General features: G+C 42.1%; 1 protein-coding gene across 2 annotated transcripts in view; it reads right to left on the reverse strand.

Annotated features, from left to right (window-relative positions):
- Window positions 1–476: 476 nt before the first annotated feature.
- Window positions 477–24,759, reverse strand: part of rock1 (Rho-associated, coiled-coil containing protein kinase 1) — a 51,626-nt gene continuing 27,343 nt past the window's right edge. Inside the window, exons 9-34 of one of the 2 annotated variants that reach the window (XM_083653545.1) lie at window positions 24,601–24,692; window positions 23,301–23,460; window positions 21,453–21,522; window positions 21,214–21,302; window positions 21,012–21,060; window positions 20,686–20,821; window positions 20,157–20,248; window positions 17,262–17,508; window positions 16,154–16,260; window positions 14,362–14,512; window positions 13,487–13,647; window positions 13,128–13,333; window positions 12,112–12,181; window positions 11,907–12,010; window positions 11,482–11,647; window positions 11,268–11,361; window positions 11,083–11,171; window positions 10,752–10,943; window positions 9,522–9,687; window positions 6,657–6,727; window positions 6,426–6,514; window positions 5,102–5,180; window positions 4,633–4,894; window positions 2,992–3,199; window positions 2,652–2,727; window positions 477–2,231 (exon numbers count right to left, since the gene is read on the reverse strand). In XM_083653545.1, the coding sequence (XP_083509671.1) occupies window positions 2,670–2,727; window positions 2,992–3,199; window positions 4,633–4,894; window positions 5,102–5,180; window positions 6,426–6,514; window positions 6,657–6,727; window positions 9,522–9,687; window positions 10,752–10,943; window positions 11,083–11,171; window positions 11,268–11,361; window positions 11,482–11,647; window positions 11,907–12,010; window positions 12,112–12,181; window positions 13,128–13,333; window positions 13,487–13,647; window positions 14,362–14,512; window positions 16,154–16,260; window positions 17,262–17,508; window positions 20,157–20,248; window positions 20,686–20,821; window positions 21,012–21,060; window positions 21,214–21,302; window positions 21,453–21,522; window positions 23,301–23,460; window positions 24,601–24,692 (3,208 nt within the window). In that variant the 3' untranslated portion in view covers window positions 477–2,231; window positions 2,652–2,669. The remainder of the gene's footprint in view (window positions 2,232–2,651; window positions 2,728–2,991; window positions 3,200–4,632; window positions 4,895–5,101; window positions 5,181–6,425; window positions 6,515–6,656; window positions 6,728–9,521; window positions 9,688–10,751; window positions 10,944–11,082; window positions 11,172–11,267; window positions 11,362–11,481; window positions 11,648–11,906; window positions 12,011–12,111; window positions 12,182–13,127; window positions 13,334–13,486; window positions 13,648–14,361; window positions 14,513–16,153; window positions 16,261–17,261; window positions 17,509–20,156; window positions 20,249–20,685; window positions 20,822–21,011; window positions 21,061–21,213; window positions 21,303–21,452; window positions 21,523–23,300; window positions 23,461–24,600; window positions 24,693–24,759) is intronic. The other variant, XM_083653546.1, reaches the window with a different exon arrangement.

The following is a 24,759-nucleotide window of genomic DNA, read 5'->3' on the forward strand; positions in this document are numbered from 1 at the left end:
CTACTTCCACTCTTCAAAGCCCTTTTTGCTACTTTATCCGCCCTCTCATTCCCATCAATTCCAATATGGTGAAAACCTATCGATTTGCTCTATCATCTCTAGCATACATCTGATGCTGAGAACCCACCCAGTGACTGCACTGAGATCAAAGAACTTCAATCCTCTTTGCTGAGATCACGAACAAGACTGTCCAATAGTCCAATTGGGTCATGTCATCCCAATCTTCCCAGGGTTCAATGTTCCCCAGATGTATATGGCACCTAATGACAACCGGATCAATGTTCCCAGGGGCCAATGTTGCCCAGCTCTACATCTCATCTCATCTCCAGTATATATCACAGAATCTATGGTATTCAATTGGATCTATGGCATAGATTCACAAACTCCTTACAAATATAATTTGGACATTTTTTTCTGAGCTTTATATACAGTCCACAACACTTCAAGCCGGTTCCCATAAAAATGAAAGTGGCCGTTGAAACTGCAGGAAACCTCAAAAACCAGATGAATTTATAACTTCCTGTATTTCTCTACATTGCTGTAGTGGTGCATGCATTTTGAAGTGATCTGAGAATCACACCATGTTTTATCCACAGCACAAATGGAGAAACAATGAATGATAAAGATATGTTTATTGACACATATCCATCAGTGCGGCCTCCAATGCAAATAAACATGCAATTCATCCAAGACAAAGTAAGAGTAGATCATAGTTCCAGTGCTTTTTCAACTGAACAAAAATGTTTAAAAAAGGAAACAAAACTAAACTAAAAAATAAAACTCATTTTGATTATTGCAGAGGTATTTCGTAATCCTTGTGTCTCTAATTATTTACATGAGTAAGGGGGGGGGGGGTTGTTTGCATTAACGGGACATTACCTTATTAGTAAAATAGCTTGTAATTGTTAACAAGGGCAGCCAATGACACAGGTCTAGCCTTGGTTTAGGTTCACCATCCCGAAATTTGTCATGTCTTCTGGGGACTTTGTTTTGACACGCTAACTCTATTGCAATGTGTCCATAAAGAGGCAATCTAATATATAATATATTTAATATACTCAAACCAGAAAAGTAAAGTTCTGATAAAACCACAGACGTGGCAAAAAAAATTAAAATATAAATGATGGAAGAGTTAAGATTTGTCTTGTTTTGGAGAAAACACAAACAGATATGGCAGTAAAATCATTATCCAAACGTTAAGGCACTAGGTGGGCCAAATGCTACACCTGTTTAGTCTTCTACAAATAATTTACATTTCAAACAGTGCAGTTTTACATTTGTTAACTTAATGTTTTCCTTTTGAACCATTTATCTATGAATCAATGTAAGGCAATACATTACAAAAAATAAACAATACAAGGGCAAAAAAAATATTACTGAAAACAATGTACCCAATGAACACACGGGGGGGAATCAAAGTTTTAGGTCTCCTATATGCCATTACAATGGAATTTCCTTATGGCTTGGAGCAATAAAAATAATTATAATAATAAAAAATAATGCATAGATTTAAATGATGATCTTGCATGCTCCTCACTCAATACTCAAAAACATCTAATACTCATTTCCCAATACTCTGCGCTGACCCTGATACCTGACTTGCAGAGTAATAAGAATAGAGGCAGAAAGGCCACCAGAGTCCATCAGATGAAGGCATCAAAGTCTTTTTTTTTAAGCTGGAAACACAAGTATGCTTGCATTTAGCTTGAGCATCCGACAGGTGGGGAAAGACAATACAAAACACATATTTGCTTTCCACCTGTGACACACCCACTCACCGCAGATTAAGCCAATCCCTGTACGACAGTACCTTCAATTGACCACGTACATACATGCAAGAGTCCCAGCGAGACCCCCTCCTCCCTTCCCATCATGACTGTCAGATTATATGGAGTGTGTACCCGTGACATGAGTCCTTCTGTCTCCGTTGTCCAGGTCCACCGTGTGGTTAAAGGTGAGTGTGCCATCCTGTGGTGGATATGAAGAGCTGCAAGTGTGTGTCATCCGGTGAGCGGGACTGTCGAGTCTGGAGGAAGGAGCGGATAACGGGCCTCTCAATGTCCCTGATGCCTTGTGTCTGACAAGTGTCCCGATTTTCCAGCGCTGGTTATTTTTATTTTATTTTATTGACTTTAGTAGGTGATACAGGATACTCCGTTTAGTGAGGATGGGTAAGGAGGGAGGAGGGCAAATATTGAGTCCAAAAATAATCCAATGGTTCAGGTGGTTAGCTGGAAGAAAGAACAGAGACAGGTGTCCAATAAAAGAAGGCAAGACATCTCTAACTTGGTTAGTACCCAATCTAAGTTAACATATAACAGAGAAGTTGGTATACAGACATTCCAACACCATCGACACCGTTGGATAGAGGTAAGGTAAAACCCTTAAGGTGGGCCAAACGCTAAGGGAGGGTTGTACCAAGGCTGAGAGTTAGTTACTGAAACCAACAACACATTAGTGCCACTTCATGAGAATCCCAAGTGTCAATTGGAAAGAACAACCCAGGAGTCAGTCAACCAACCAACCAACCAACCAACCAAGATCAGTGGCTGCTGTTAGAAACACCCGTTAACACAATTAATAAATAGTAGTATAATAATAATAATAAAAAAAGTAAAAAAAATGTAGGACAAAGTCTAAAACATCCAGACTTTCTGTAGAAGTTGCTGTCAACAAGTGCTGGATGTTGTGTCTGCTGCTTGGAGGCTGGACTGCGCGCGGCTTAGGCTATAAACACAGGAGACAAACAGCAGGGCATGTGACTGACTTGACCACATCGCAGACAGTCCACCAGACGGGATCAAATAAGACTTGTGTGACTACAGCGCACCCTCACTAACTCCCCACAACAATACAACAGTGGATGCCATGCGACTGTCTGCAGCTTTTTGAAAATGATTGTGACTGGGGGGGAAATAGAGATTATTTATACACCACAAAGGAAGAAAATGATGACAAAAAGGGCTCTCAAAGCCCAGATTGTAAAGTTACCTTGGCTTTCCTGTGATGCTTTTTGGGTTCTTGCGGAAGGACTGATTAGCACCAGAGCGAGTGGACATGGTACGAGGTGAGGCCCTGGAGAATGTGGACGGCGGGGTCTTGGGGATCTTCTTGCCCAGGTGGCCGATCCACTTCTTCTGCTCATCCTGGGTGAGGGCCAGCAGGAGCATGTCGCGGGCAGAGGTCACGTCGTAGTTTACTGCAGGTCAAAGAGGCACCTCTGAGACACAACCTCACACTAATCTGTGTCTCAAACAAGACTGCTCTCCTCACAGAGCTATTAGACTGACACTTCCTGCAGAACCAGATTAACCCACTGAACGTTTGACAGTGACATGATTATTATGAATCGTGTGTGACATGATTATTATGACTTAACATGGGTTTTACATGTATTTCACAGCTGTTTTATTCTGCTCTAGTACAATACAAATGAGACAGTTTGACCATCACAAGTCCACAGGCTCTCCATCCAAATTATATTATTTACACTTTGTAATGAATTACTTATATAATGAAAAATAAATATATATAAATATATATATTTTTACATTCTAGCAAGTCGATGCCATTGCTAGAAGGATTAGTGGATCAGAAATAAACTGCAGTCATACTTAGGGCTGTGGCGATTCACTTATCTCCCGATTCGATACTATCACGATTCTTGGGTGCCGATTCGATTTATATTGCGATTCTACGATTATTGCGATTCGATATTACGATTTATTGCGATTTTTGTTTATTTTTTTCTTTTCTTTTTTCAGTTTGTTTGCTTTTTTACACTAGATTAGAACATGGGAAAAGTTGAATCATACACTAGAGACTGTATATTATATATCATGAGTAGGGCTGGGCGATATAGTTAAAAACAGGGGCAGACTGGGATCATAATTCAGGCCGGGCATTAGATACCAAGCAGGCCAGGCCGATATGGGCCGACACGCGTGAAATTTGGGCCGTTTGAAGCCCAATTTGGGCCGTTTGAAGCCAGATTTGGGCCGTTTGAAGTCCAATTTTACAATGAGATGCACCCCTGAAGTGTAATTATTACTTCAGACTAACTAATAAAGTAATAAAACCACTAGTAAACCAGTAGGCGGCGCCTGGCCTGCTGTTCAGTGAGTGGCCTGACTGCAAGCACCAAAAATTTTTTTTTTTTATTTTTTTTTTTGCGATTATCGATTCTGGAATAAAAGATCGATCCAAAAAACCGTGACATTAAAAATCGCGATACTTAGGTGAATCGATTTTTTCCCCCACCCCTAGTCATACTTGTTGTCACTGAACAATATGTATTTATTCGTATCATAGTTGCATCGGACCGTGAACCCTGTATCGCGTATCAAAACGTATTGACATAAGAATTTCCTCCCATCCCTAATATTGTTGGATAATAAGATAAAATTAGCAAATAACTTCTTTCCCATGTCCAAGTCAAACTCCCCCGAGAGTCATTGTGATTATCATTAACACTAACACTGATAATGTCTCATAAACTCTGTATCAGTGATTCAACTTTGATTGCAAAGTGCCTTCACAGATTTACAGGTTCTATGACAGCTCATCTTCTTCAAAAATAAAATCGCCTATTTTCACAGCTCAGACCGCCAAGGCCGAGTGTCGGCACGTTACCTTTGCAAGGGGCGATAACGTCCTCCTTCTTGTCCAGGTGGTCCTTGTGGCACTTGACGTGGCAGCGGCGACACTCCAGGGCGGGCGGAGGCTTGAAGACGTGCCACAGAGGCTTGGCACAGGCCTCGCAGTTGGAAGGGAAGTGATAGAGCGTGGGGATGAACTCGTGGCCTTTGTGCGGGAGGCAGTTGGTCTTGTCCCCCTGAGGGACCGTCTCCATGTCCGCCTCCTTCCTGCACTCTCCCTCATTGGCATACAGAATCTGTATGTTTCCAGAAAGAGGACATTGTCAGAGATTCTCATCTGAAAAGAAGCACTTTTGAGGCCGAGTACGAGCTTCACAGAATCCCACTTGACATTCGGACGTCTGTGTTGAGCAAGAGACTTGGACGGAAGCAAATATGAAAATCTGTTATAAAAAATAATAACAATAAAAAAAAAAATCCAGGACAAAGAAGGAGCCTCTTACCTGGAATATCCTAGGAATCTCCTCTGTCTCCGCTCGGTACACGTCTCCTTGTGTGACTGGTCTCACGTGAAACAGTTTGCTGCAAAGGATGACAAGCAATAAGTCAACACTATTAACCCTCTGTGAACAAAAGCCCTGCAACATGGCCTCCCTGATAAGCCATAACACATTAACACATTATTATAAAGTCCTGCAACATGGCCTCCCTGATAAGCCATAACACATTATTATAAAGTCCTGCAACATGGCCTCCCTGATAAGCCATAACACATTATTATAAAGTCCTGCAACATGGCCTCCCTGATAAGCCATAACACATTAACACATTATTATAAAGCCCTACAACATGGCCTCCCTGATAAGCCATAACACATTAACACATTATTATAAAGTCCTGCAACATGGCCCCCCTGATAAGCCATAACACATTAACACATTATTATAAAGCCCTACAACATGGCCTCCCTGATAAGCCATAACACATTAACACATTATTATAAAGCCCTACAACATGGCCTCCCTGATAAGCCATAACACATTATTATAAAGCCCTACAACATGTCCTCCCTGATAAGCCATAACACATTATTATAAAGTCCTGCAACATGGCCTCCCTGATAAGCCATAACACATTAACACATTATTATAAAGCCCTACAACATGGCCTCCCTGATAAGCCATAACACATTAACACATTATTATAAAGTCCTGCAACATGGCCCCCCTGATAAGCCATAACACATTAACACATTATTATAAAGCCCTACAACATGGCCTCCCTGATAAGCCATAACACATTAACACATTATTATAAAGCCCTACAACATGGCCTCCCTGATAAGCCATAACACATTATTATAAAGCCCTACAACATGGCCTCCCTGATAAGCCATAACACATTATTATAAAGTCCTGCAACATGGCCTCCCTGATAAGCCATAACACATTATTATAAAGTCCTGCAACATGGCCTCCCTGATAAGCCATAACACATTATTATAAAGTCCTGCAACATGGCCTCCCTGATAAGCCATAACACATTATTATAAAGTCCTGCAACATGGCCTCCCTGATAAGCCATAACACATTAACACATTATTATAAAGTCCTGCAACATGGCCTCCCTGATAAGCCATAACACATTATTATAAAGTCCTGCAACATGGCCTCCCTGATAAGCCATAACACATTAACACATTATAATAAAGCCCTCAGGGGGATGTCTGGCATTCTCTTAGTGTTGCTAGATAATGTCCACTACAAGGAAAGGGAAATATTTAAGGTCAAAAGCGCAGACGAGAAGAACAAAACATACTGTACTTACTCAATATCTAGTACCATTGAAGGGTTGGACTGCTCTTTTTCCTGTTCGTCATTGTAGAACAGAATCTTCTTGCTGCTCACCACCACATACTACACATATTTAAAAGACAATGAGAGGAAGTGGGATATTGCACTCGACATGCACAGCAGCGCCGTGTCTCCTGCAAACCACAAGAGAGCACGGCACAAATGCAGGTGAAAAGAGTCAACGCAGCATGAAGACACAACGTACCTGCTTCTTCCAGCCGTATCGCTTGATATTAGCACGATTGGGAATGGACAGCCAACCCTCCAATCTGGATTCTGTAAAAGTGGCACCAGATGTGAAAACAAATGACAAATCTGTGCTGTGTTCAAGGCACTCTGGGGGGGGAAAAACGCCATGCAGTGATTACATTTAAACTCAACTAGGAAAGAACAAAAAGTCAAGTGACAAAGGTCATAACTGGTTCAAAGCACCGGGCTTCACTTGAAGGTAACTGCAGCACTGGAGCAAGTGACAAGAGATGGTTTCAGATATCCCATGCTGTTACTTCACACTCCCCATGCAGGAGTCAAATTAGACAAAACATGGGCAAGTCCTTTTAGGAGAGTTTAGGCATTTTAAACTGTAGGGAAAAGGATGGACCCCTTAACAAGTTGTGCTATAGAAATGAGCATTTACTTTCTCTCAATTTGTTATAAACTTGATCACTCACTCCCTTCACAGAAAATAAGATGTGTAACGTTATCTATACTACAGTAGTAAAGTGCTAACAATTCAACTTGTAGAGCATGCTTAAGGGGAATCGTGAATTAAAAGGGGCTTGAGTGCTAATGTCAGTATGCGATCACTCTAGAGGAGGGGAACTTCTGGGTGAACATGCCAACAAAACAACAGCAGCGATCTTTAGTGTTTGAAGCACACAGAGCCGGAAAAAAAGGGGGTGTGTTCAGGTTCAAGACACGTTTTGAAAGGTGCTGAGAGTGATGTGGTTAAAGACACACAGGGTGTAGCCTATTATGACAGTAACCTCTGATGTATTATGGTTACTTTACCTGTAGGGCTGACCTCCTGACACTACACAAATTCACTGCCAACAGCATTACTAACATCCCATCAATGTCAGGGTTCCCACACCTTGTTCAACATCAACTTCAAGGACTTTAAGGACTTTCCAAGCCCGTTTCCCTCAAATTCAAGGACTTTAAGGACTTTTCAGGCTCATTCCCCTCAAATTCAAGGACCCAACACGGCATAGTTGGAGAGGACCCATGTGGGAACCCTGCAATGTTAATCCAGGAGTGTTGATCTACAAAAAAACAATAATAATACTATTTTTTTCCTCCCCCACTCAATCAAGCTTCTTTCAAACGTGTTGAAGTCCCACAAAAAAGAGATGTCTTTCTCACCTCTGGCAAAAATGATAATGTGGTAAAGAATACCAGGAGGCAAAAGACACAAACACACCACAGTAGCAGTACAGGCCAGGCAGAGAGGGGGCGCTCCTGCACTCAAAGTTACTCACAGAGGGAAAGGAATAGAAGTTACAAAGATAAGAGGAGTGAGGAGAACCGACTGGAGATGAGGGAAATAAAGAGATGAGAGAGGGATTTAACCACAGACACACATTCAATGGACTGAAATGCAGACCGAGGACCAAGACTATTTGCACATAATTCTCAGTGTTTTATCTTGTTTGGAGTACAAGATGGGTGGATTTGAACAATTGGTTATCAAAGGAAAGTTAAATTGACTTTCAGCTGTCGACAACAACTCCACCCACCTGATGCACCAAACAAGTTAAAAAGAAACAATACAAATCATTCACAAATACTACTTAATCCAGGTCTGCTGAATACAACACCTAGCAACATGGTTTATATATACTCAAGTTGCCTAATGCTAAAGAGTAACTGTGACCATCCCAAAGTCGTAGCTTAAAGCACTGCACACAAAAATAATGGTAAAAACAGGTGAACAGTCTTGACGGGAAAAGGCCGTAAGCCATGTGCCAAAAGTAGAAAAAGGTAGCATACCAGAAGCTTTAACCAATATTAGAAATGCCTTGATTTTGAGTCAACGACAGAAGATGAGCAATAAATAACCTAAGTAATAATCTAAGTGCAAAACACTCAAGTTTAAGACAAAGACTGTTCCCTTACATTTTCCCCCAGTTTCCTGTGTGGCAGTTTTGGGTGGGTGGCTATCCCATTTTCTTGTTGCATACACAAGGATATATTTAGAAACCTTGCATCAACCACAATGACACAGCACCTCCTTGAAACAAATGTAACCGTCGCAGTAAGCCGAGATCTGTCATAATGCTACAGGGATCTTCGTGAGTGTTGCATGTTTGAAATGCACATTATAGAAAGAAAATACGTGGTGGCAGGTCAAAGCATGTGTTTCAAATGACTAAAATAGTGATGCACAATATCAACCCTTCACATCCTTCCTATTTGGACATTTGTGTCATAATTTGATATTTAAAAACCAGAGGTCCGGCTGGTGAAGGTCAAATCAATAAGGGATTAGAATGAGTTCCAATCAATTCCTGTTACCTTCTTTATACCCAACCCTGATAAAGAAAGGAGACAGATAGTGGGGAGTTCATTTTTTGGGACAAGGGATGCTCTGATTCACTGATCATTGATCTGCATTTGCTGACTCGATCGTTGATCTGCATTTGCTGACGCTCTAAAGAGGAATTCCCAAGATGTGCATACTATTTGCATAATCGTTTAGTCATCAAACAGTATGCATTATCTTTTGATAAGCATGGCATTCTCATCCCTATTTGCAGGACTCAAACATAATTTTCATATCAAAATCGCCGTTTTCCGTTCTTGAATTACTTGACTGCCCTTGTCTGCCTGTGTCTGGGTTAATATGAAACTGAAGCTTATTAACAACAACAAACAAATCTAACATTATGTAACTGTATAACAACGTTTCTCATCTTTTCTTGTGCAGTTCCCAGAATATTTGTATTTAGGAAACTCATAAATCCCATACTTTTCCATTCTTTATAAGATCTGCATTGGAAGTGACCCAGTATCCGTACAGATATGGCTGCCCTGCATGCTAAGGGCAGCAGCTGGTAGGCGAGCCTACCTGCGATGTTGCAGTCCGTCTCGTCTGTGGTCAGGCTGGTGACACTGGAGTTGTCCATGCGCAGCTGCAGGTCATTCAGTCTCTCCCGGAGCTGCTCGATATCGCTCTCCTTGCTGTCCAGCTGCATCTGCAGCTCGTTGCGGTACGTGCTCTCCTCCGCCAGTTGCTATTGGTGGGAAAGCCCAGGGGAGAATTGTGTTTAGACACAAGGACAAATCTAATGACACTGGGCTCTAGTCCACTGAGATGTCGTTAAAGGAACACTCCGCCCATTTTCAACCAGCTTTGTATCATTAGAACATCAGTAGTATATCAGAAAACTGTAAACGGTTTTGAAGTCTGTCATTTAATTTGACAGTTATTGAGTGTTAAAGTGTGGACCAGTGACATCACTGGTCCACACTAACTCAAATTAATAACTCATTAACTCAAATCAACTCTCAAACTGTAAACGGTTTTGAAGTCATTCATCTAGTTAGACAGTTATTGAGAGTTGATTTGAGTTAATGAGTTATTAATTTGAGTTAGTGTGGACCAGTGATGTCACTGGTCCACACTTTAACACTCAATAACTGTCAAATTAAATGACAGACTTCAAAACCGTTTACAGTTTTCTGATATACTACTGATGTTCTAATGATACAAAGCTGGTTGAAAATGGGCAGTGTTCCTTTAAGGGGCTGTGCCCCCTCAGTGCCCCCTTTACCCTACGACAACATTTTGCTTAGAAAACTGCAAGAGAAAGTTATAGCATAGCCTAATTATGATGCAATGAAAGAAATGGAAATGGAGTGACAGAGTTGCAATTAGTGCCTCCTGAGCACAATTATTTTAACATTTCATTCATTTTCATGATTGATTCGTACATTTTTCCATTGTCCACTTTCTCTCACCTACCCCAGTTTTGGAAACACTGTACTAGGGGAATCAAGAGGTTTTCTCTTGATTCCATATAATTGCTTGGTCTACCATCAGTTTGAAGCAACGGTTCTTTCCTCTCAGCTGTTTCCTGGTGACTGCAAATAAGCTTGACCCAACATAACAGTAAATAGCTTGTATATGCTATATTAGAATTTAGAAACTTCAGGTGTCTCCTAAATAAAGCAATTTAATTGGTGTATTACAGGCACAACAGCCCAGTTGAATTACAGAGATTTTGCTTTTGAACTGTGAAGTGTGCAACAGTAACCGTAACATGAGCAATGGTGTGCCAAAGTGTCTGTCACTCACCGCTTGCATCTCACTTAACTCCTTCTGGTACTTGATGGCCATGTGGTTGAACTTGTCCTTCTCCTGGTTTAGCTCCAGCTGCAGCTTGCGGTTCTCCTTCTCCTTCTTGCGCAGGTCGGCAGTACTGCCCTTCTTCTTCTGGTCTAGCTTCATGTCCTTGCGGTTCATGATCTCTGCCAGCTTGTTCACCGCCTGACAGCATGGAGGTCGAGACACAGTTGGAGAGCATTATTGCCACAGTGATTCTCCAGTTGTTCAGTAGGTGGAGTGCTAGTATTTTCACAGAGTTTAAAAGCAGAGAAGAATTCTGACTAAGAAGATGCATCTTCACCTGAGTCTTCAGTGTGCGCTCTGTGCTGAGGATTTTTTCATAGTTGGCCTTGATTGTGTTTGCAATGTCTTCTTTCTGAGCTTCATACTCTGTAAGTAAGGGAAAGAGACTCGGCTTGTACAACAATGTAACTCAAACACATACAGGGAGACATGACGGTCAACCAAAAGATCACAAGACCATACCTTCATCCTGAGTGTGAAGCTTCTCATCTATCTCAGCTTTCTCTTTGCTGAGGTTCTCCACATCTTTGGTCAGCGTTTTATTGGATTCCTCAAGCTGCAGAGAAAAGAGAATATTATTGTGTTTTCGAACGCATCAAAGCTGAGACAAAATCCTACCAGATCGAATGTGTGGAGTGTCAATGTAGAGAGACAGCATTTTTTAGGTGGTGCTCACCCGTGCAATAGTAGCCTCCTTTTCCCCGACCTCCTGCTTCTGTCTAGCTGTGGCCTTCTTGTTCTCCTGGCTGAGCTCAAAGTACTGCTCCTCCTGAAGTGCCCTGGCTAGCTGCTCTGACTCCGCCTTGGTCACTGTCAGGTCCAGCTGGGCGGACAGAGAGTCCCTTTGTTTCACACACACACACACACACACACACACACACACACACACACACACACACATTTAATAAAGTCCTGACATTATACCTGCCTCATCGTGCCAGAGAGCAAAAGTACAATAAAATAAAATAATAATAAAAAACTGCAAATTTAATGCATTTTAGCCAGTGATATGTCAATATTTACATGGTCAAATCTCTTGAGTCGTGGTTATCTGCAAGGCTGCACTGTGAAGGGAATAGCATTTCGTCTCCCATGTCTTACCTTTCACTGTGCAACTCCTGCACCTTTTTATGAGCTTCTTGTACCTGCCGGTTCCTTTCCTCAATCTCCTCTTTCAGTTCTTTGACCTGAGTTTTGTAAAGTGTCTGAGGGAGGAGAGACAGTCACTTTAGCAGGTGGCCTTCACACTCAACAGGGAGGGAAGAGATATTGCGTCAGTGGGCGGGAAGCAAACAAACACACTTACAGAGAAATACTGTTCGGCCTCAAGCTGGTCCTGAAGTTCCCTCATCTGTCCTTCATTGCCCCTGTATTGCCTGGTAACAACCAAACAACAGACATTGAGTATGGAACTTTATTTTCCATTGATAAATCCATGTATCAAGCGAGCCAGCTTTTACTAATACCTCATTTTTGCGCCATTCATCAAAAAGCAAGTTTCAAATCAAACGTATACTGTAGCAAGGCAAATAGACCTCTAACTGAGGCCCTGTATTGCAAAGGAACTAGCACAAGTAGCTCTCTGCAAAGCTAGCCGGGAGATTAGCATTGGAGTGGAGGGAGACTCTGGGTAAATCCTAATCCTGTGGTGTAAACATTGTGGGAAAACAGTTTTGGCACAGTCACCCGCTAAGCTGGAGTAATAGCTCTTATAATACAGGCAATTGTAGGGCCATTTACGCCTTGACTTCCAAAGAGCATTACTGACTGGTGCAGCAGTTAACAGAAAACTCTTTGAAGAGTTAGCCATTCCCAATACATTTGGATAATGGCCTAAGTAGCCTTTTACGGCACTTGACAATCAAATAGGGCCCAGAGGATCCATATTTTGTTTTATGTCCCGTGACTTCAGTTTTGTACAGTATCTCAGGATTAGAATAGGATGCTTCATGGTGGTTTTCAAATTAATATAGGTCAGTTGATAAGGCAACTTCTTATAAAGCAAAAATCCAACAAGCTATCCTACCACCACAAACAAAGGTAGTGAGGGTTTATTTATTCGAGGGGACATAGAAAGATCTGTCTGGGCTTTCGTCTTCCTATCCGAGTAATTCCCCTGCTGCCGAGCATGTCTATGTTTACAATGTCTCATGGAGGCGAACGTTGAGTGTAGGATGGGCCACTTATGAAACATTACATGAAAATGAAAATATATATTTTTTAATTTTACTATTATAGGTGATTAGATAGGAAAAAAAAGAAAAGAAGAAGCAGGGGTAAAACAACGCTGGACAGAAATGACAACACAGCAGGACTTCTCACTTAGTCAGCTGTGCCAGCTGGAACTCCATCGAGCGTTTGTTCTCTAGCGCCGTGTTGATCTCCTGTTTGAGCTGCTTCTCCGACCCTCGAAGACGCTCCGCCTCCTGGGTGCGGCGCTCCGCCTCCTGGGTGCGGCTCTTCAAGTCGTTCTGAGACAGGATGCGTTTGCTGGACTCCTGTTCCAACTGCATCCGCAGAGCCTTCACCTGGAGGAGGAAAGGGAGGGTTTAGCTGGATGTTAGCAAGACTGGCAGGACAAAGGTACCAGAGGTTTTAAGAAGTGCAAGATTTTCTAGGTCGACGTCATGGCAACATCAACATTCGAGACGGGAAGGGTATGCGAGACGTTTTCTCTCTACCTCGTCTTCCAGCCTTTCCTTCTGCTTCATCAGCTGCTCCATCTTCTGCACAGACTGCTTGAGGTCAAACTCGAGCATTGAACACTGCTTCTCCACCTCCACCACCCGGCTCTCCGCTCGCATCCTCGCCCCGTTCTCCTCTGACACCTTGTGTTGTACAGCTGTGGTGGAGCAGGATCAAAGTGAGCGTCAGTGCCTTACTCTACTGTGAGATGACTGAATATTAAGTCAACTGAACAGCTCATACAAGACTGTACTAGTCATTATGATTATGAGTATTATTAAATAAACTGAACAGCTCATACAAGACTGTACTAGTCATTTGCTATTCAGAAGTAACGCATCTCAGAACAATTCCAACGCCTTTAGCACAGTCCTGAAGAGAAATGTAGGTGGTGTGTATAAGGTAAACGAGTGGGGACAATGATATCAAACTGAACAATGTGTAGAAAACTACTAAACTGCGTTTGAGTCTACACTTGTCTGGTTTAGATGTTTGTATATATATTTAAAAAAGAAAAAGGCCAAGGCAAAGTCCTGACATGCCACGTGGCGTACACTCCCTGAATTCCTCGTACCCAAACTCCCCCTGGGCGCGAGGCTGATCAGATGGTTCTGGTGTCAGTAGGTGGAGGGAAGAGAGGGAAGGGAGCAAAGGGGAGAATGAAGAGGGTGATGAGGTAAGACAGAAGACAGATCAAAGAGGGATGGAGAGGCACTAACAATGAAGAGACTGAAAGAAATAGAACGACAGAGTGGGCTGCGAGGTAAAAGAAAGAAGAGTGTATGAGAGAGGGCAGAGTCTGCGAGGTGAAAGAAAGAGTGTATGAGAGAGAGGGCAGAGTTGGGCGTGCTCTGACATGGCCCTGGCATACCATGCATGGCAGCTGACTTTGCCTCCTCGATGGACTCATATTTGTCGGTCAGCTGTGCCCGCGTCACCCGGTGCTCCATCTGCTCCTGCTCCAGACGCTGCTGCAGTGTCTTCAGCTTGTAGTTCAGGTCTATCTCCAAGTTATTCTTCTCCTGTGGTGAGGGGAACAATCAACAATCAACAAGTGCGTCTACAGTGTTGACATTTATTCAAATGCCCTGCCTAATGCTTGAAAATGGCCTCCACAGTTAGGAAGAATGTCCTAATTTGACCCATAAGAATAATAATTAGGGCTGCTAATTACAGCACAATTGTCAATGTATCTGATTAGAAATAGCCAAAATAAGAGACATTCTTAACACATCAACAGCTGCTGGAACTGATCCTGGAACAGGCCGGGTGCAAACCTGGGTCACAAAACCAAAATTATGCCCCACAAAGAAAACAGAATCTTCAAAAGACACTGGATATGCCATTGTTTATGCAATTATATAGAGAGCATAGGTGATAATGTTACAATCCAACTATATAATTAAACTGGCAACATTATTGACATTCTGCATCAGCAACTTGACAACCATCTATTACCAAATTGCCACTTATGTTACAAAGGCTGACCCTAAACTATTGGATGTTTAAGGTAGTATTGTTCGGTTAAAATCATTACTCCCAGTCCCAACCTAAACTTGAACATTCTACCATGCAATATGAACTAAAATCGGTTCAGTGTCTGTAGTTCCACTGCTCTTGACTAGAAGCCACTAAGGCTAACAATGTAGCAACCACTAGCTAGTGAGGTTAATGCAGGAAATGCAAAGGCATAATGACAGAGGAAAACAAGATGAGACTGTTGAGAATATCAACATGTTCCTCAGACATATTATAAAAGGACTATAAAAAGCTCTATACAGCTAAAATGACAATATATTTAATTGTCCAATGCGTCTGCCATGTTGTGAAACGTCACAGGCACGTCACAAGTCGTGAGCACGAAGCTTTCAGAAAGAATCCACATACCAAGTCGTGAATACCACATGAGGGCGCCGTTCAAGTGGATTTATGTCGTATTCACGGTAAACACGAGCCCAATTGAACGCAGCATATGATGAGACACCCCCTGAATGTATGGCAAAGCACAACTGTACAACTCATTCACTTCATTTAGCAGTTCAGTTGCTAGTACGGACTGCCACTGAGTCAAACAAACACTACAGAGTGACTGGGTCAATGGTTCTGTTGCCAGTGTATGAGTTAGCGCAATTTCTGTACGGGACTGAATAAACCATTGATTCCGGTGCATAAGCAGTGCCACCTTTTGGTCTAAGGACACGGAACAAATGTGAGTCATTCCTTCCTTTAGTGGGTTAGCGCCGGCGGTTCACTTGATGAATCAATTCTGTATGTCGGTCAGTGAGCATGAGACAGTTGAATGGAGACAACAGCAAGTGAATCAAATGAACCAGTTTACAATTGATTCACTGCCATCGGACGGCGCGGAAGAGTTAGTTAATGGAATCAGTTTCCCCCACCACGAGTGCCACACAAGCACCGCTACCTCAAATTCTTAACTGTCAACGCATCTGGCAGTAGATTTCTGAATCACTGCAATCCTACGAACAATTATTAGGTGCCTGTGAGTGCCGTAATTCCCCTAAGCAAACACACAAGAACCTCATCAATAGTTACACATCTCATACTTATGCCTGCCTGTCCACCTGTCCTTCCTTGCCCGTTATGCGAGGTGCTGCTTTGTACTTGGTGAATAAAGATGTCTGCTCATATAGACTCTATACCTTCTCCAGGTTGTTGCTCCTCTCGTGGGCCTGTTTGCGTTCCGCCTCCACTTTGGACAGGCTGAGCTTCAAGTTGTTGTTGTCATCATGTAGCCCTGCCATCCTCGCTGAGAACGAGACAAAGACAAGCATTCACTATCACAGTGTTTGACATATCAAGCTGGTATCTTTATCGCACACCCGATTTTGCTACGGCTATGCACAGAATTCATAGTTTGCAATGTGCACAAGAAAACGGTTTCATTAACACACGAGATGAATTTGATTTCTACAAAATGACTTCAATGCAGAAGCATCTCCTGTGATGACTTTCAAAGGCTTGATCCCAATAAAAGATAGTTGCCTGACAGATTAATCAGAGGCTGATTTGCCTGCTCTGGGCGTTGTCAGTGCCTGGGCACGTCTCAGATCAGTGGGTAAGTGATAAATGGCTGATATTACTGGGGGTGGAATTTCTGCAGCTGTTTCACGGTTGCTTAAAACAGAGTGAGATTACTAGTCTTGATGCAAGAATCGGAACCACACATTTAAAATCCTCCTTGTGGGTTGTGAGTTTATGGCTGTTTATGGGCTGCATCCCTTCCAAAAATCCCCCCTTTTTTTGACTGAATCACTTTTCTGTGCAAAGTGATTTGGCCATCACGGATTTCAGCAGCAATTGTTCAGAAACTTGGGTCAAGTGTGTCCTTGCCAGTGTTGTAGTCGAGTCTGAGTTTGAGTCCTGGACTCATTTTTAGGACTCGAGACTCGACTTGGACTTGAGCACTGATGACTCAGACTTGGACTCAAGGATTCGGAAGTTGGAGACTCGGACTTGTTAATTGATGACTTTTTTTTCTTATTTTTTGTTTTGTTTTTTGTAATAGGCCATAATAATTTAGAATAACTAAGATATTGATAGCTGTATTCATATCATGACTTTATTCAATTTTGTCCAATGGCAGACACGTGTGTTGCACCTACATGTGGATTGACGCTCATGTTCAGTAACACTGGACTCAAGACTCGGGTTAATGGGGACTCAAAATCGAATCAGACTCGATATAGTGACTTGACTACAACACTGGTCCTTGCACAACCCCTGCACGTCGGTGTCACCATGACATACCTTGCAGCTCTCTGATCTCCTCGGAGCCCTGGCTGTAGTTCCTCCTCTCCGAGTCCAGCGCGCTCTGGATCAGCAGGAGCTCCTTCTCCAGCTGGGCCTTCTCTCCGTCCGCCGCGCGGCTCTTCTCCTGCAGCTCGCGGTTCAGACCCTCCAGTTGGCTCATGGCCTTGGCCGTCTCCGTGTGGCTCTTCCTCAGCCGCGCCGCCGTGTCCGACTCCGAGCGCAGCAGGTCGTTGGCCTCCGCCAGCTGTCAATTGAAAATGACAATCAAAAATGACATTCAATGCGTTTTCCTGGCGTGCCACGACAGCACTGAACAACGTCTGTTGTTATATTTCTATTTATCAATACACAATTGATTGAGTGATTGATCATCTTTATTTCAAACATGTAACAAAGTGAAAAAAAAAAAAACTAGAACGACCGCAACGCGGACTTATGCCTCCGCCATTAGTTCATTCTGGAGTCCAAATCGCCATTTGAGGCAAATTGGAAGAGATTCCGTCAAGGCGCTCCTGTGATGTTGCGTTACAGAGCTTGGAAATTGGGTGTGTGAGAGGTCACAGTGACCTTGAACTTTGACCACCAAAATGTAATCAGTTCATCCTTGAGTCCAAGTCGATGTTTGAGACAAGTTTGATTAAATTCCGTCAAGGCATTCCTGAGATATCGCGTTAACAAGCTTGAAAATGGCGTTGGAGAGCTCACCTTGACCTTTGACCTTTGACCACCAAAATCTAATCAGTTCATCCTTGAGTCCAAGTCGATGTTTGAGACAAGTTTGATTAAATTCCGTCAAGGCATTCCTGAGATATCGCGTTAACAAGCTTGAAAATGGCGTTCGAGAGGTCACAGTGACCTTGACCTTTGACCACCAAAATCTAATCAGATCATCCTTGAGTCTAAGTCGATGTTTGAGGCAAATTTGATGAAATTCCGTCCAGGCGTTCCTCAGATATCGCGTTAACAAGCTTGAAAATGGCGTTCGAGAGGTCACAGTGACCTTGACCTTTGACCTTTGACCACCAAAATCTAATCAGATCATCCTTGAGTCTGAGTTGATGTTTGAGGCAAATTTGATGAAATTCCGTCCAGGCGTTCCTCAGATATCGCATTAACAAGCTTGAAAATGGCGTTCGAGAGGTCACAGTGACCTTGACCTTTGACCTTTGACCACCAAAATCTAATCGGATCATCCTTGAGTCTAAGTCGATGTTTGAGGCAAATTTGATGAAATTCCGTCCAGGCATTCTTCAGATATCGCGTTAACAAACATCGTACGGACGGACGTACGGACGGACAACCCGGATCCATAATGCCTCCGCCTGGCTATCGCCGGCGGAGGCATAAAAAAATGCAAATACTGTAGATATAACAAAACACTTATTTAATCCTACCCCTACCTGATTCAAGTCTGATAGTAAGAATGATGCAGAATAATATCCATGTGCTTCTATTCTTTCCTATTAGGCAACAATTATTTACTAAAATAGGCAAATGCAATGGCATCAAAACCATAGTGGGAATGAAAAGTCACATTCACATAAGCACGAGTTTATGATGTTATCATGGATAACAAAACCCTCTTCTTCTTTTCTTTTTACCTTGGAAATATATCTAAAAATGTTTTTTTTTAAGCATACCACTTTTTGAGTTCATTATCAATTAGCCACCTCCAAGTAATTTTTTTATTTGGATTCATTTAGGATGCGGTGTTGCATGAAGCCGGTGGTTTTTGCCGATGTAGTTTTCAAAATAATCAAGGATTAATGCTGCCAAGCACCGAAAGCTTGTTAGTGGACAACAATGACCATAATTCATTGCACCTATGACACTAGAGCTGCCGAAAATAATCGATTCAGAGATGCATCGCGATGCTTAATAGGACGATTCTGAATCGATTAACAAATATCAAAAATCGATTATTTATTTATTTTTATTTTTTATTTTTTTTAATAATCAAATCAAATAGAATGTAAGTACATGCAGTTGTTTATTTTAATTATGGATCATAATACAATGCAATTCCAAATGGACTTTTATTTTAAAAGTAGCCACACAGTGAGAAAAAAGAAAGTGAGAAAAAATAAATCATGTATTGCGGAAAAAGTGATGCATCGATTTAAGATGCATCGTATAATCGAATCGAATCGAATCGTAGACTTGTATAATCGAATCGTATCGAATCGTGAGATCAGTGAAGATGCACAGCTCTATATGACACAGCACATCTGTGTTCTTTTAAGTGGTGGATCGCCTGTGCTGCACAGTCAATGAAGAGCTGAAACGTAGGCTCAGTTACTGGGCTTGCTAAATGAAATGTCAATAGAAGCAGTGAATAATCCCTCCTCCTGATGCTACCCAAGTAAACGGACAGCGTGGAGGAAGCACTGTAGTGTTACGAGTAAAATGCAAGTAATGTTTCCTGTTTGCATTTAGCAATAATGGCGCCTGCGGGGAAAAAGCTGACTAGTGATTATGAATTCCTTAAGCAGCTGATGCCAGAGGTTTACTATTCATTGACTCATAGATGTATTCTGTTAGCCAAGATGTGAAAGTGCTCGACCAAAGTTATACGTCGCTTCAAGAATGTGACAGGTTGACCTCATTTGGAGGTGGTTTTCTTTCTTTCATTCTGCACTCCGGTGTCTTCTAAGCACAATACAATACAACACATGCGTGCACTATGAATACACACAGAACACACACACAGAACACACACACACACACACACACACACACAATGATGCAATAAGAGAGAACTCAATTACAAAACTCAACCCCACAATCCAACAGATATTCTAAGTGTGGCAAAACACTCATTTCTCTATTAAGCCGAATTCAGCGCGCGCATGTGTGTGTGTGTGTGTGTGCGTGTGTCTCTGCAAGGCATACCTGATTCTGCAGCTGGACAATCTTGTCGTTTGAGGCCTGAGAGTTTTGGTTGAGCTTCCTCATGTCCTCAAGCTGCTCCTTCAACGTTGACACTAGAAATAATCAGACGGGAAATGTATTAGATAGAGCCTCGTTTTAGCTCCTCTTCTCGCAGCCAAACATCCTAAGAATTCCACCCAAAATGTAAAATTCCGTATGTTGTTTTTCGGTATCGTATGCAAATGTCTGTGCACAACATGTCCAACCTCATCAGAGCTTAACCACTTAATGCTCATCAATCCACTTAGTGCCGTCTCTATTGCAAATCAATGTGTACGTCAGTGAGGGCATATACATGGTTTAACAATCAGCCAGAACTGTAGTTAGCAGTGAGCAAGATGGAAGGTCATGGAAGGTCATGCCAGGCTACCAAGGGGGGGAGAAGGGGGGAGTTAGCATGCTAAAAACGACCCAATCACTCTCCAATTATAACTTACTTTAATTGCAAAGTGTTTGAATCACATGTCGGCACCAGCGTACAAGAACTCACCCTCATTCTCGAGATTGCGTCTCTTCTCTGCCTCCTGGTCAGCTTTTCTTTGGTACTCCGTGGATCTGTGCTGCAGCATCATCTTGTCCTTCTCCAGCAGAGACATGCTGGCCTCGACACTCTTCCTCATGTTTGCCTGTAGCATATAGCAATGCATCAGCCATGATGTGACAGGAGAAAACTTGACCTCTAAATCCAGCCAATGCTTTGAAATGCCAATCAATTCAATTCATTTTGCTTGCATTCTATGCAGCCAGGTATAATCGAAGCAGAAGCAGCTAATTTGTTAATCAAATGGAAGCACAGAGGGGGGGAAAAGATGTAACCTCTTCATCCAATTCTTTCATGATCTTTTCAATCTTGGTGCTTGAGGTCCTGGGAAGAACAGAGTTGGGGGGGGGGAAACATACTTTCATAAACCGATCATATCTTACAATAACAAGTTCAAGTTGAATTTAAAAAAGGTCAGGTAAATGTCTGCATGCCATATTGCACCATGTCTTTATTTGGACTGAGTAAGTAGCTGACCTGCATTTCTGCTCCATCTCATCTTTCAGCTGCATCTCACTGTGGAGCTGCTCCTCCAGCTGGTAGATCCGTTTCTGCAGGTTCTCCAGCTGGAAATAAAACAAACACATTAGCCTTCTGAAAACACAGATACCCATGTTCAATTACATTCACAAGATTTGATTAGTGTAGAAAAGTGGTGCATGTTCTAAATGTGTACGCCTTTTGTTTTCTTTTTAAATTGGAGACTTTCTACTCACATGGCTCTTGTCCTCCTTGGTGGAGCTGCTGCGTTTGTCACTGGTCTTTGTGGAGGAGCAGCGCTTCAGCCTGGAGACAGAGACATGCTTTATCATAGGTGTCTAAACACAACAATACAAAATACAAACTCCTCAAAATAACAAGTTCCACCACATCTCAAATGTAACAGAACACGTTTAGAGAGGGAAGTGTTAGTATAGAGGCCTATTGGAAGAGTTTTGTTTCAAAACGAAATGTCCACGATTAAAAAAACAATACGGATGTTTACTTTGACAAATTGACATGGAAATAATGCACATTATGGGTTGCTAATGAAGTTAGGAGTCATCTTTGCTTACAAAATACTTATGCATTTGAATATTAATTCATCTGTTTTGAAATATTGATTGACTGATATATATATATATATATATAAGGCTATACATATATGGCGCTCTGTAAAGAAATCTGCCATTTTCCTACATTATGTTCATTGTGGTTAACCTTTAGATTGACATGGTATATGGCAGTGGCTCAACACTGATTATAAGAATTGCGATCTAACCTTCTGTTTCCCAGAAAATGTAAACATTTCTCTGATTGGATAGTGGGAGGTTGCCCAGCTCCCACTATCCAATCAGAGAAATGTTTTTTACATTTTCTGGGAAACGGAAGGTCAGATCGCGATGCATGAATAGGAGTATGTATTTTTTTCACCCCAAATCCAATGCCAATCCAACCTGTGAGTCTCTACAAGTTACGGTTTGCGGAGATACCTCTGCCCTGCATGCAGGGCTACAGGAGAGAGACTAACAGCTGTTGGGAGTTCCAAGTTACTGACCGTACACTCTATTTCAGTGATTGCCGTCAGAATATAGAGCCATTTAACACTTATTTTAACACAAATACATCGCTGAATGCAGCTTTAACCACCCAATCCCCCTACTACTATGTCTGTGTCTCTTGCAAAGCGGCTCATCTTTGAAAACGACAGCGTAATGTCCAGAGCGAGCGAGTGGGCGGGTTGATGGCTTTGGGATTACGTCGGTTGTTAAATGGCACTTTTAAAAACTATTCATGTTCCCGTGCTATTTAATTTAATGAATGGACGTAGTTAGGTGACTGGATTAATTGGAAGAGAGCTAAATTGGTGAGTAAACAAGTAAAAGTTGAATGGTTTCTTTTCCTCTCGGTCTGCCTGTTTGAATCGTGAAAATGCAACACGATGATGATAGTGCTGCATTTAGGTTATATATTCGAGAGGTAACTTTTGTGGGATGAAATAAATTGAAAACGCCACTTGTAAATTTGTCTTTTCCGGCCTTTAACATTACCGCGGCCACTATTTGGCAGCCGACTTTTGGGCGATGTGCAAACAGGCACTCACTTTTTGGCACGTCGCAAGCCCACGTTCTCTAACCCTATCGCCTGAATAATTCGTTGAAGGTTTTTTTCATGGATTGGAGAATTGCTTTCTGATATGTCTACATTAAGAAAATACAATTTACAAATTTGTAATTAACATAAACACTGCGATTCCTGCAGCACAATACGTGACCCCCCCCCTTTATTTCACATAAAATGATGTATTACCTTTACATTCCATGAGTCTTTCATAGAACCTGGAGATTACTTTGGTACACTTACTATTAGGCCTACTGTATATACCTCCATCATGACTTTTACCTCTGAGTTTATCTCTTGTGGACTTGGCATCTTCACATCCTTATTGTAGTCTCTGAATTGTATGTACCGGTACCTCAAATTAATCGCCGGTTTTGAAGGGCAAATTTGTCTTTGAATGTTTCTGAAAGTGGCTGTAAGTGAATACTGAACACAGTGTGTTGACAATGGGCAGACACACTTACTGGTGATTGCTGTAGTAGGTGAAGCCTACAAAGGGGAGCTGGTTGCCCACAAAGGCCTTTGGTATGGGAAAGGTCTCTTCCTCTCCCCGATCCTCCTCAATGTCATCAAAGTTGCTGGTGTCAATGTCACTGCTCAGCTCAGGCACTACCGGGGCAGCCGCTAAACATGACACAAGCAGGTAAAAGATTAATGAAGACAAGATACAAGAATTGTGGGGCTGCAACGATTCGCCAAGTGCCATCTATTCTTATGTAGATTTGTATGTTTTGCATATTCCTAACAGATGTGTCATTTTGTTTTGAAAAATCTCCAACCCCAGACGCTCGAAAAAAAGATAATGGAAATAAATGTAGCTACTGATAGCCTTAATATACTATATTATTTAGGTCTGGACCAAAGCAGTATGCTGAAATGCAGTTAACATATTCCAGATGAAACTCTGTTAAACTTCACTGCAAACTTCTTTATTATAAATCAGTCATTGAAATTCATTGATATGTCTTCGGCAGATTCATAATTTATGAATCTGCTGAATTGTGTCATTTATTATAAATGACACAATAATCATTAGTTGCAGGAGTAAAGGATGGCAAAAGCTTTATTGCTAAATCACTTGCCATTACTGATATTTTCCTCTGTCAACAATGAGACTGCAAGAAGCACATGTACGATACATTCTCCCTGCATAGACTGTAAAGGTCTGTTGCATCCACACAAATACAAATAAACTCAGTGAAAATGTTTCAGTCAGTTGCTCTGCAATCTGCAAGGGTTACACAGAGCTTTCTGGATCACGGATCTCTTTAGAAACCCCTTTTAAAACCAGGGAAAGCTGCCAGCTAGCGAAGCTGGGTAGTTAGTGGAACGGCAGAGGTGGCCAACAGCAAAGTGCTGACTGCAGCCTAGTCAAGTATTTAATATAAACCCACTAAGGGACTGACTACCGCCACTGGATTTACCCTTGGACTTCTAATCTCACTCTGCTCCAGTGTTAACCCCAGCACATTCACATTTGCAGTGGGCTACTTCCCGCATTCTTGGCCTCAAATGCGCTTGGCTGCAGCCAATTATTACCCTTAGCGGGAATCACGTTTAGTCGTGTAAAGGATATTGAATGAATGGCTCTTTTTCAAGAGTTTCCTGCAACTGTCTGTAGCAGGTCAAAGGGAAAACATGATGTTTGGCCATTTGCAGCACCAGTGAAGCAAACTCTGCAAAGTGGAAAGGGAGGCGTTTCAAAGGTAAAGAAGCAGCAAAGAAAAGACAAAAAGCAGCAAAAAACAGCAAAGATGTTCTTACTTTCTCTGATGTTCTCCCAAGCCCACTGGTCATTCTTGAAGAACGGATGCCTCTTGATCTCATCTACACCATTCCGGCCAAGTCGAACCTCCCTGTGTGGGATTAAGATGAAGTAAGTATGAAGTATGAAGTAAGTATGAAGGCTATATAGTTTGGTCA

The sequence above is a fragment of the Poromitra crassiceps genome, assembly GCF_964638095.1.
Source record: "Poromitra crassiceps genome assembly, chromosome: 17".
Lineage (NCBI taxonomy): Eukaryota > Metazoa > Chordata > Actinopteri > Beryciformes > Melamphaidae > Poromitra > Poromitra crassiceps.